Source organism: Empidonax traillii, unplaced genomic scaffold, assembly GCF_003031625.1.
Source record: "Empidonax traillii isolate 1590-97213 ecotype Southwest subspecies unplaced genomic scaffold, ASM303162v1 scaffold173:size850371, whole genome shotgun sequence".
NCBI lineage: Eukaryota > Metazoa > Chordata > Aves > Passeriformes > Tyrannidae > Empidonax > Empidonax traillii.
Window position 1 is genome coordinate 726,103 of NW_020955366.1, and position 12,710 is coordinate 738,812.

General features: G+C 42.8%; 2 protein-coding genes across 2 annotated transcripts in view; one reads left to right on the forward strand and one right to left on the reverse strand.

The window, feature by feature from the left end:
• Positions 1–371: 371 nt before the first annotated feature.
• RMI2 (RecQ mediated genome instability 2) lies at positions 372–1,974 on the forward strand. The gene is made up of 2 exons (XM_027885850.1): positions 372–633; positions 1,197–1,974. The coding sequence occupies exons 1-2, from the start codon at positions 372–374 to the stop codon at positions 1,343–1,345; spliced, it is 411 nt and encodes a 136-aa protein (XP_027741651.1). The 3' UTR covers positions 1,346–1,974.
• A 2,255-nt stretch (positions 1,975–4,229) lies between these two features.
• LOC114058465 overlaps positions 4,230–12,710 on the reverse strand; it is a 34,422-nt gene continuing 25,941 nt past the window's right edge. Inside the window, exons 32-40 of the mRNA XM_027885843.1 lie at positions 12,441–12,628; positions 11,655–11,752; positions 11,093–11,277; positions 9,833–10,035; positions 9,208–9,391; positions 8,439–8,548; positions 6,241–6,360; positions 5,705–5,844; positions 4,230–4,736 (exon numbers count right to left, since the gene is read on the reverse strand). Of these exons, the coding sequence (XP_027741644.1) occupies positions 4,721–4,736; positions 5,705–5,844; positions 6,241–6,360; positions 8,439–8,548; positions 9,208–9,391; positions 9,833–10,035; positions 11,093–11,277; positions 11,655–11,752; positions 12,441–12,628 (1,244 nt within the window). The 3' untranslated portion in view covers positions 4,230–4,720. The remainder of the gene's footprint in view (positions 4,737–5,704; positions 5,845–6,240; positions 6,361–8,438; positions 8,549–9,207; positions 9,392–9,832; positions 10,036–11,092; positions 11,278–11,654; positions 11,753–12,440; positions 12,629–12,710) is intronic.

The window sequence follows — 12,710 nt, forward strand, 5'->3', positions numbered from 1 at the left end:
CGGGGCTGTCACAGGAAAGCATTGCATCAGATTTTTGCATTAGTTTTAGCACGGTAAGGAGCCGATCCCGAGCCGAACTCAGGTAAAGCGAGGGCCAGCCAGGCGCCGGGTCGCCATCCCGGTGTGGGGGTGCCGGCTGGGCACACGGTGCAGCCGCCGGGCAGCCGAGCCCGCCGAGGCCAGTGAGAACCAGCTGGGTCCCGCGATTAGCGCCAGGCACGGCTGTGTGCGAACAGCATCCCTCGCACACCTCAGCCCGTTAACACAGCGCTGCGCCCGCCCTCAGGCGCCGCCGGGGCCGGCCCTGCGCTGCCCGCCCTTCGGTCCCTCGGCGGCTGCGCGCCCTGGGCCGCCGCCCCTGAGCCCCGAGCATGGCCGGGGAGGCGGCGGGCCCGCCGGTGAAGGTGCTGTCGGCCCAGCTGCGGCGGGCGGAGCGGGGCGCGGGCGGGACGTGGCTGCTGTGGCGGGCGGGCCGGGCGCCGCTGGCGCTGCGGGCCGTGTGGATGCAGGGCACGGTGCTGGAGGTGCAGCGCGGAGCCCGCGGCGGCTCGGCCCGGCTGCGGGACGGCACCGGCGCCTTCACCGTGCTGGGCGTGGAGCAGGTGCCGCAGGGCCGGCCGTGCCTCAGCGCAGGTACCGGGGGCGGCGGGAACACCCCCCCCGAGCGGCGCTTTCCCTGCCCGGGCCTGCGCCAGCCGAGCCCGGCACATCCCGGCCCCTGGGAGGTGTCGCTCACCTCGCGGGACCCCAGGAAACAAGGACAGGAATTCCTTCCCCCCCCCCTCCCTCCCCCATTTTTCTTTCTTCTGCCCCTCTCGAGTAGCGTCAGTTCCACTGGTGAAGTGTTGGGACTTCAGCGCCGCAGGAGTTGTGGCACAAAACAGGCACTTGGCGTAAATTTTCAGTCTTCTCGATTGCCCTCCGCCCACTTATGCACTAGAGGGACACATTGTGTGCTTGTTTGGCTTCTGTTGTACATGAAAATCCACTCAAATCTACTGTAAAAGTGGCTTTACAGATAATGAGGCCTTTTTTTCCTAAAATTTAGTTCTAGGCAGTCTTCATCATGCCTTGAGTTTTCTTGCAAGTATCAGCAGCGTCAGTTCACAGTGTTTAACTCTCTTGAAATAATTTGTGTTATGAATTAAAATGAAAATGCAAAGGTTAATTAAATTTCGCGCTTGCTTGTTTTTTAGGGAAGTATGTAATGGTGATGGGTGTGGTGCGGTCCTGCAGTCCTGAGCCTGTTCTTCGAGCAATAAAGATGACAGATCTCTCTGAAAACCCCGTACATAAGGATATGTGGAGCCTTGAAGTGGAAGATTTGCAGAGAGTCATCCCCTAGATACTGTTTCTTCTGCCTGAAATAACTGGAAATGTACTTTCTTGGTGTAGAACATCAGACTTTTCTGGGTGTTTGTGGTTTCAGCCAGCCACCAGTTACTCTTGCAGTAAACAAAAGTGAAAAGTTAGACTTGGAGTCAAGTGTAGGGATCAGTGCTTATCTGATAATAACTGCAATGTTCATGTCTTCCACCGTTCCTTTTTACACCAACAGATTTGAGAAACACCTGTTTGATGTTTGGAGCAAGATGTCCATGCTGTTGGGAATGCTCCATGTTTCTGTGTTTGTTGCTTCTAGGAGCATGTGTTGAGGGAGTCATTCCTGCAGCGGGGTGGGTGTTCTTGGCAACAAGGGCTGCAAAGAACTCGTGTTACCAGGGTGAACTCAGTACCTGGAACAAAGGCAAAATGTGTGTCAGTCTATTTCGGTTGTGGTTGGAAATAACACCTTTGCCTGTATTTTCTCTTTCAGTAATGACCATGTCAGTAAACTCCACTTGTAAGACAGATGTCTCTTGGTAACCATAAAGCAGAGTCTTGTACTTAAAAACCTCTCTGGTTTCTGAAATACTGAAAGTGGTACATAATGACCCCTGTGTTCCACTGAAGTGAAATAAACTGAAAAGGCATGATGCAGGATTCCCTGGGATACGTTCTCCAAGATGCAAATACTTGTATGACATCAAAAAGCCTTTAAAAAGAAGAAATGTTACTGCTATTTATTTTCCCTCTCGTCTAAAGAGAGCTTGAATTCTGAAGAGTATATTGCATTATCTGTGTGGAATAGCTTTGTGTTTTGGGACTGTGTTGTCCAGGAATATAGCTATGTTAATTGGGAATGCATGTAGGAAGAGAAGGTGATTTTTTTTTATTGAACACTCTACAATTTAAGATGAGAATCAAGGGATAATAACTGAATTTTTTAACTGTGAGGTTATGTTTTCAAAGCATGTGGAAATTAAATAGTGTCCTTTACAGATTTGAGATCTTTGCAGATGAAGGACTGAGTTTCAGAGTGCAATTCCCAGCCTTGAGTTTGGTATTCCAAGCCAGACCACATCAGAGACAGTAGGATAATGGAAGTCCTGTGCTCTGAGGCCCTGCTCATGTAATACCAAAATACACAGAGATACAGAATTTTGATAGCCTGGGTTTATTTACTGCTTTTAATCCTGGAAAAAAAAATTAACTTGTGGAATGCTGCAACCTTTCAGAAATGATCCACATGGTCAGCATGCTGACTGGCAACTGTTCTTACCTGAGGATAGTTTTCCATCTGAATGCTTCTTATGCCAGGAATCTGTAGTTTGTTCCAAATATGTTTACCTTGTTATGCTTTCTAACCAGGCAGTAAAACCCTGGTAATAAAGAGCTAAAGCCCTGGAAATGAACAGTTAAAACTCCTGCACCCTTGCCAGCATCAGTGAATTTACAGCAGAATTAAAGCATGCCTTGCCATCTGGCAGTGATGCATATTTACGGAATGCATTTGAAGAGTTGTGTTGATGTAGGGTTGGATTGTATTTAGGGAGGGCTGGATCGGATCTAGACATGAAAGGCATAACCTGAGGACAGCTCAGAGATAACCAGCAACAGCTGAGGGCAGTGCCTGTAGTTTAAAATGTTTATTCCGTGTGAAATGGCATGTTTATCTATGGTGATAAGTTAAATGCAGCTTGTAGGAGACCTGGTGTCTGCATCCAGCTCGATCTGTCAGACATCCAACTGCTGTCTGCAGTTAACATTTAGTTAAACTTCTCTTTATTGCTGACTGAGCTTTTCTGAATCTTTTCCTCTACGTGCTTTGTCTTACTTCGTTCTTGCAACTGTCACCTCAGGATTTTTTCAAAGGTACTCGGTGTGCTTAGCTGGGGAGTGAAATGACATTCAGTGACTGGGGAGCAGATGATGCATTTTTTTGAATGACTAACTGCTATAAATACTCTTTAACTTCCAGAAATATTTCATACAATTTTGGCTTCATTACAGAACACCTCCGTAAGGGTGCAGTTATAAAATTACTACAGAGGAAGACTTGATTTCTGTTTTTATACAGCAGCATCTGATGTGTGTGGCAATCCTAACAAGTGCAGGGTTTTTCCAGACTAGTGTGGGGATCATGTTTTATTTAGAATTTGTATCACACTGGGGAGTCAAGTGGTCAGGAAGAGAGTGTGGCTGAAAGCAGCATCCACGAGGTAAGAGAGGCCAGTGCTGGGTTTGTCTGCGAGCCATTCAAACCCAGCCAGTTCCAGCTCTGTAGATCAGTACAGGTTTATATTCTTATGAATAATCAATAAAAATGTACTCCAGCAATATTAAGGAAGTCAAATGTTTATTAGCATTATCTCCTAGTTCAGAACCCCATTATTTCAATGTTTGCATGTTATGGAAAGGCATGGGAAGGATTTTGCAGTGTTAACATTCTGCTGAAGAATAGCTGCCTTCCAGGTACTGTGTGCAGAAAGGTAATGCATTTCTTTAATCATTAGACTTAAAATATAGAAAGTGATTTCACAGATAAGACACTTTCACACAACAGTAGCTATAACACCTTAAGGCTACTTCATGGGCAGGATAGGTATCAGTCACCCTTTCCCAACACATCAAGTGATTTCTGAGAAAGGGGTTCTAAAGGCACAAAGGGAGGAGGTAGAACTGGTACACAGATACCAAGAAGGGTGTTTCTCATTTAACAGCGTACACATTAGTAAGGGAAACATCAACCAGCGTGAAAACGAGAAAATTGTTAAGTGCTTTCAATTATTTAACCATCTTATTTCTACTGTAGCTCTTGTGTGTTGAAGCACTTCCCTGGAAAAAAAAAAAAAAAAAAAAAAAAAAAAAAAAAAAAAAAAAAAAAAAAAAAAAAAAAAAAAAAAAAAAAAAAAAAAAAAAAGATAACTTTGTCCAGAACCACTGAACAGCAGAGTTTCATTTCTGGAGAAAAAAGAAGTCATCATCTGTGCTGACTCAAAGCTGATAATGCTGCTTTCACAAAGTATTCCACCTATACTGATCTGAGCTGGAAGACACCTCTTGTCAGCTTTTGTATTTGTGCTATGATTCAAGGCTTGTGGAGACACAATTCTGCCACTGAATGGGAGAATTCTTTTAAAGTAACTGATACTACTATGTTCAATTTCTTATGGTTGATTATAGTTTCTTGTCAGTATACTGAAATAATCTGTCTTGCCCTCAGCGGTTCTGGGTGGAAAGCTTTCCTGTTATACTATATGTGCTTCATTATATTCATTGTCTAACTAATGCATTTGCACTGCTATTGTTGTCCTGCCTCTAGCTTGTCTACGTAAAATAAGTTCTATTTTTGAGTGCTGAAAGGGTTCTTCCATCTCCAAGGGTTGGTATGTGCCATTCAGAACTGGCTCAAGCTGAAATGAAGAAGAGATGAAATCCAGGTAAGTGGTTAGTAAGTACAAGTGACATGTAATGCAACCTGTTGTTACACTGAATTACAAGAAATCTGTGAAGGGAAAAATAGCATCAAATACATTTATGACACTCCTTGACAGGAGTGAATTTATAGGGAGTGGTGCAGAGGTGGTTACTCCAGACAGATACTTTGGTTCTTTGACCGCGGCTGGCTCTCGGTTACTGTGCGTGACTGGACTGGCCACTACAGACTCTTCACTGTGTCAAACCCAACTCTCCCGTGCTGTAGTTTGGTCTGTTACACTTCCTTCTCTTTAGTGTGTTTACATATTTAGAGACTTGGCTCATGTTAAGCCTCAGCCCTTCAGTTTCTTCTCCATGACTATTCTCAACTGGTTCACAATTTAAGTAAAACATGGTGTCCGAAACGGGATGCATAAGACAAGTAGAGAATTATTTCTTATCTTAAATATGTTTATTCATGTATACATCCCCAGTGTACTTTGCTTGTTTAAGAGCATGCTTTAATAGCATGTTATTGTTAACTGAGCTTGTGATCCACCTTCATTCCAATCCCTTTCTTCAGAAATGGGATAATGTAAACCAGCAGCACTAGCTGACTTCAACATTCAACTCCCAAGCCATTCTTAAACTCTATTTTCAACTGGATATTCAGACTCAAATTTAACAAAATGTGTCTTTGTATTTCATATTCATATGTAGAAGTTTCTATAAGAGATTGAAGTGGATGGGCTCTGGTGTGCTGGTGAGGGAACAACAGGAAGGGAAGATAGCCAAGGAGCAAGAATAATGTTTCCAGGAGTAGACTGAGTTTTGCTTATGCCCATGGTCAGATTAACTGGATTCAGATTCATTTTATTTTCCCATGCATTCTTGAATGACAGACATGTAAGTACTAGAGCAATGCAGTCAGAATTTTCAGGGGGGGGAAAGAAATGAAACTCACCACTGCGGAGGGATTTCCACAGGGACAAAATTCCGGTTGCACAGATGAACAAAAGCTGCTGCTGAGCTGCAGGCAGCCCCCAGGGCCGGGGACTCACAGGTGTCCTGTGTGCACATGGTGTAGAAGGGCTCGGGGTCCACCTTAACACAAAGGGATTGTTTAGGGGAACAGGGGGCACCTGCAGGTGGACCCAAAGGTTTGATTTGGGTCTCCCTCCCCCCTGCCTCGTTAGGGCTATTCATAAACCATTATTCCCTTCCTAACATTGAGGGAGTTGTTTCTATTTCCAAATTCTAGACTTGTATCCTAAAGAGTGGTGCAATCATGCTCTGTGGATGTCAAGGACCTCAATTTATATGTATGGTGATAATAACAGCTTTTTTTTTTTTTTTTTCTGTTTGTATTACTGTTCTGATTATTCTAAAGTTCTGATTATTCTAAAGTTATCTGTGACTGAACTACATCCTTGCAAGGGTTATGTGTCCCTTGACACGGGGGTGATTCAGACAGTCCTTCATGGCTGAAGTTCTACTTACAACTTTGAAGCAGTTCCTAAGAAGTGAATGTGGTTCTTCAAAAAACACTTTGCAGATGTTTTGCTTGCCTGTAATTGGACATGGCTTCTCTTTCTTCGGTCCAAGACTGCACGTGTTCACCTGGGAAAGCAGAATTACTGCAGTTGGGGGGCTTTGTTTTTTAATACATCAGGTTAGGGTGAATTCTTCAGATTTCCAATGTGAGCTGGTTTAAAGGAAGATATGGGCAGCTCAGTATGCTGCTCTAACACATATTGTTCAATAATACTGAGAGATAACTAAGGTTACAGATTAGACATTGTTTCCTTTTTCTCTTGATTCTGTTGTGCACTGAGGGATTTGGGTGTGTAGCTGCTGCCACAGCAGGCAGTTGGCTAGTTCTCTTATTATATAGATCTGACAGGTCAAAGATGTGCTTTTACTAGATCTTTTTAATGCAGAAAAAAACAATATCTTCCTCTCCTTGCTGGGTTATTCATAGGTAAAGAAGCCTTTAAAAAAAACTCAACTCAAACAAAAACTCCCAAACAAAAAACTAAAACAAACAAACAAACAAAACCCCAAACCAACCAAAAAGTTCTTTAATTAAGTGTAAATTTTAGTGATTTTTAGTTTTTATAAAAATGAACTGGCAGTTTAATCTGTGATAACCCTCATCCTGCAGGAGCCAGACCTTGCAGGCTCCTGCTTTGCCTCCTGCTGTTGTGCAGCCCTGGCCTCATGACACTGGAAATTTGCTGGAAGGAAGGTCAGTCTCCAGGGAGCGAGTTGCCAGCCAGAGTTCGCAGTTCAGGGTGAGGTGACTCCAGCAATGCTTTTATTTCAGGCTTCAATACCTGGCCAGATTTAACCTGACTGCTTTCACTTTCTGTATCACAAATTGCTGAGCTAAAACTTTTGGTCAGGAAGGATTTTTTTCATGCTCCATTTGACCAGCAGAGCTGAGTACACTATAGCCTGTTGGGACTGGGTTATTTCCACCCTATCATCTCTTCCTATCTTGAGAAAACTTCCTAAGACTTTGCAGGAACTCCTGACTTAGCACTCTTGCATTGCTGGCCCTTGCTTCAGTGCAGTGGTAAGTCAGTCTTTTTGTTATTTTTTTTTCTGAAGGGGTTATGACAGTGACCAGCACAGGGGTCAGCCAGAGTCTCCTGTACATTCTTGCACTGCAAAGCTGCCTCAGCCTACAAATAAACTGCACCAATCAGTAGTGCAAGTGTAGCCATTCTGATCCTGAATCAGGACATACACGTGGCTGCCCAGCTTGTTTATGACACTAATTTCCTTATGTATTGATTTAGTTCAATGTCTCTGCATAGGTTTACATTTTTATGAGTGTATTAGAAGTTAATAGTTACAGCAATTAAGAAAATGATACCTATGGTCAGTCACATTGTGATCCTGCCCTATTATTAACATATACATAGACTGAAAGCTTGTTAACTGTATCTCTGCAATAGCAAGAAGATACTTGAAGCAACTCTCTCTTCTACAGTAAAGTACTGATGTAAAGCTGAAAATAGAATTTCTGTTCCCAGGACTCACACAGCTTCTGGCAGAGAAGGTAAAGAGAAGAGTCACAAAACCTTTGTAGTAATAAGATGCTGGTTCCTTTTCTTTTGGGTATTAGATTCTAAAAATTAGGCTTGGAAGGGATTTAGAGTATCTCGTCAACATGGCTTGAGAGATGTTAAGGCTACTTTTCTTGCTGGGTTACCTTCACAAAAGGGTATATACACCTGCACATTTGTGTATTTGGATTATTTTCAGCTGATGATGGAGAACATAAATTAAGCAGAAGTGTAATGCTAGTGGTGAAGGTGTTACAACATTTATTTGTGATAGTTATAGGAAGTCCTTTTATGCAAGTCAGTAATTGACAGTAGCAGCTAAACCTCCAAAAAAGTCACAGTGGTACAGAGATAGAGAACAAATTCATTAGTTTCTTGTAACTAGTTGTATTTATTGATAAGGTGTAAAGGAGGAAGAACAGGGGGGGAAAAAAAAAGAAAAAAAAAACCTGTTCTTCTTGAACAGTTTGTAGCAAAAATGTGCAAACTTTTCCCTGGTTAAACAAGGGGAAAACAGTTTCAGTACAGCGTGCTACTGGTTTTCTAAGCCAACCAGCATGTCATACACTGCTCTTTGTGCTCAGCATCTCTGGTGAGCCCTTGAGAAGCCCTTGAGCTCCTTACCTGCCAGCTCTGTGTGAACTCCTGCACGTTGTCAGTGAAGGAGCCATTAGGAAGCATCCATTCATTTCCAGCTTCATTGTCATTGGTACCAAAAAGCCCAGCTGAGATACCTGGGATGAAATTGAAATGGGGTAACATAGTAGTTGTCAGGAGGAGATGCAGGAAAGTTACAGAAGCTGTCTCTGGGCTCCAGTTATTCTGTACAGCAGCACTCAGCTCTAACATGGAAAAGAGAAGGTATGGCCAGATAGCCATTCTGGATTTTCCCCACCCTGCCTTGCCATCTCTTGTCCTAGCTGGTCATGTGTTTCTCCTGACCACACCAAGGCATCAGATCTATCCTCTGCTTGTCTTGGGAGTGCAAGTTTTAGAATAGTGTGGGGCACATGGATAGGAATGCATTCCACATATACCAAAAACCCTGTAAGGTTTTAGGCCTCCCTCTGTAGTTTTCTTGCAGATCTGACAAGCTAAGCCATTTCTAAAGCAGTGATTCTCATCCAGGATTTGGGGCTGGGCTGACTGCATTGCATATGTCTGCTTTATTACACTGAATCATCAGTAACTCATAACCACTCACTGTTCTCCCTGGAATGATCCATGCTCTGTTTAGCAATTACAGGGAATGCCTAGGGCCATTTCCAAGGTGTGCATGAATGAAGAGGGGAAAAAGAAATGAAAGACAATGCAGATTCTGGTACTACAGGAGGTAATAATATAGAGAGATAAAAAAATGACTAAGAGCTGACAAAGGCTGATTGGTACTCACCATGGTGCCACCCAGCTAGAGTGACAGTACAGAGATCATACTGAAAGTTACAAGATAGAGAAACTCCTTTCTGATTAGATATTTCTATTTTGTTGGTTTCTCTCCTTGAATTAGTAGTATTCTTTTCAAGTGATTTATCCATTACTTGGCAGTTCTCTTCCGTAAAGGAGAACATCTTGGAGATCTGTTTTAAAATGAAAATGCAGTTTCAAATCTGTCACTGTTAAAGTTCAACAACAGGCAAGCTCGGGGGGCCAACTTAGCCCAGAATCAGGGAATAAGAAGGGGGTTGTGTTAAACTTCCAAAAGAGCAGACAGCACAAAGCCTCCCAGGTGCCCCAAGGCTCCAGGCTGAGTTTGATCTCTAGAACTCTCTGACATGATCTAAGAGAAACGCTGAAAATTTCCTTTAGTATGCAGAGAGCAAAGATGCAGCCCTTGCTTTAAATGGGCTTTGTTTTGGAGATGTGTTTTTTGATCAAGAAGTGGTTAATTTAAAGCACTTGTCTGAGAGCTGTTCTCATCTATGTTTTGGGGATTAATATTTGGAAAGCTTTTTTTGTTGTTGCTGGTTTAAGATAATTTCTGCTCTGAAAATGAAGAATGTTTGACTTGCTCCTCCTACCTTCAGTCTTGGGTGGATACTGATCACAGTCTGGTTCATCTCCACATACAGTGATCTTGAGTTCCTGGTTTCCTCACTCAGTATTACAGTGAAAGCATTGTGAACGAAATCCTTGGCAAGAAGTACACTGCACTTTGATGCCAAATCATAAATTTTTCCATCAAAAGTCACAAGATGCTTGGTCCCCACTAACAGAGCATGATCTAGAGATTTCAGAAGAAACATCAGTGAGTTTCCCACAGAGCAGTAAGTGCTGTGCATACTGCAACACACAGCTTTTGGCTGGCATGCTCTTAAAATAATTTCTCGAGTTATTATTACTACATGGACATTACTACATTCACATTTTAGTTAGTTACACTGTAGTTGGTCTGCAACAAAAATTTTACCAGAAACAAAGCAATTTAATGATTTATTTTTCATTATAGATTTACCTGGGTGTCCTGAAACCTTGAGAAGCATGAATTGGGATTCAAAGCTCAGCTGGGTTTATTGTCGTGCTACTTGTAAACTTGCTTTTTGTAAGCACACACATATACCCTACACTTCAGACATTCTTATGCAGAAACCAGCATGAGTGTTAACTGTCTCCAGAAACTGCCCTTCCAAACTAGAGCATCAAACAGAGCTGCAGTCCCTGCTGATACATCACTTAGATTATTTGGTCACCAGGACCAACTTTCACAGCCCTCTTTATGCCTATAAGTCTAGTAGGAGGAGACCATTAAAAACAGCTCTTTCTGGAAAAAACATTCTCTCTAAGGGACAGTTGGGACTGTTAATGCAGTTTTTTAGCATTTAGCAAGGCTTTTACTGGCAATACTGTCTCTGAAGTTTTGGTAGGGCTAAGTTTTCCCATCCCGGAGTCAACAGAGGTGAGATGACCAGTTTCAAAGACTCCATGCCAGGACACAGCCTTGGGTATGACTGGCATTGAGCCATAGTACCAACTCACAAGGGCATGTGGATAAGACAGATAAACAGCACCTGCTGATTTCTAGTTTCAAGAGTATGAAGTGTAAAGAATTGGAAAATTTGCATGAATATTAAGCAGAGGAGTGTTACTGCATGTCAGCTTTGCCCAGAGTGTTGATATTATACATACCATTAGTGTCTTACAGAAAAGACTGTATAAAGTTGATAATTATTAATTAGCAACTATCCATAGTGAAGTACTATGCCAAGTATGATTTTTCACATATAGCACCAAGTGGAGGTAGACCCAGCTACAAAACAAAGCAGCACTTTGAAAGGGCTTACATTCGAAGGGACTCTCCACCATCCTCCTTTTGAGCCTGTAATACTCTGCAAGGATGTTGATTTTGTAGAGGTCCTGCAGAGGCCTCATTAGTTTCTCTCCAATGAGGTAAGTAGGAACATTTGCCAGCTGTAGGGAGTTGTCTCCTTTGGGCAGTACTGGCAGCTTTATTGCCACGGAGCAGTTCCTGTGGAATGCAAACAAAACAGCAGGAGCCCTTATCTGCTCAACTGATGACATGCTGTTGCTTTATTGTAAGAAATGTGGAAGTGAAAAATTCATAAGAACTGTAGTCTGGTTAGAACAGCCCCACACTGGCCAACAGCTGCACTGCCCAAGGCCATAACAGGCCAGTTATCAGTTATTACTGTTGTGTTTGCTGCCCAGTAGCTCCTGTTGAAAGGCAGTCAACAGAAGTGAACATTAGGGTGTCTTGTGCCCAAAGCAAGGAGTGGTTGGGTGTCTGTCCAGAACCCTCAGCCTACAAACTGATAGGAAGACTACAATGCACATATCCATTTAGAGCAGCCCCAGCAGCAGGGATCCTGCAGGAACACCAGTTACCTGGCTGAAAAGCTGTACAGGTTGAGCAAGGGCTTCCGGATCTTGCTCACAGCTCTGGAAAATGTGGCCTCTGCCCACCCGAACATCTGCTGTGTGGTCTGTTGGAGAGTCAGAAGAGGAAATTACAAAACCGACTTCAGTATGGCTTCAGGGCAGGGTCAATACTTGCTAAGGAGTTTTAAATCAACAGTCAGTGAAACAGCACTTTAGTCTCTCGCATTTGTCACTTGCCTTGCAGCATCTTGTCATTTAAAGGTTAATATCCAGAGGCAGGCTCTACTCACAACAGCAACAAATAATGGACAGAAATATATTCTTCCTACATAGCCTTACTTAAAGTATACCAATACTTCACTGAGTTAATGCACTTCAGTATCTTGCAAAGGATTGGTATCTTTGTTAATATAAGTTGGCATGATATATTTTATGCTGTTCATTTCAACCGGAAGAGCCCAAATCTGTACATTGTTTGCTGGAATCACAATTCATCCTCTATGAAGAAAAGTAAAAGCTACGTGAATGACAGATGACTGCTGCTGTGCTTTCAACCAGAACTAGTAAAACAACCTCTCCTCCAGCTGGAAAAGTACTGCTTTCAAACCAGGACAAATACTGCAAGAACAGTAAGTTAGCTGTGCACAAGTTTGTTACGTGTAAAGACAACTGGACTGTTTCCATAAACAAAATAGTTAACCATTTTTGTGTATCCATAGTTCAAAACTGAGACTTAAATTTGTAGGCCTTGTCTTACAAATCATTAAAAATGCAGAACTGAGTTATACCAACCATATCCAAGGCTGCTTTCACAACCTTTAATGCCAGCTGGATTGGCTCCATTAGCCACGCATCTTTTACAATATTGGGTAAAAAAGCCTGGATTTTCTTCATGTACTCTTCTGTCTTCTCTTTCCAGACCTCATCCAGTGGCTTCAAGGTCACATCATAGTAGGCATCCTTCAAAGTTGCTAGTGGCTCTGAAGCAAACACATTAATGGAACAAACCTTAGCTGGTGTGGTGCAAAGTGGCTTTGTTTGCTTGTTTGTTTGCTTGTTTGT

What these genes read in the sequence shown, in the direction of transcription:
- RMI2 (XM_027885850.1), top strand. Translation starts at nt 372, where the DNA reads ATGGCCGGGGAGGCGGCGGGCCCGCCGGTGAAGGTGCTGTCGGCCCAG. An exon ending in CCGGCCGTGCCTCAGCGCAG is followed by an intron (nt 634 to 1,196) that starts GTACCGGGGGCG and finishes CTTGTTTTTTAG; the next exon opens with GGAAGTATGTAATGGTGATG.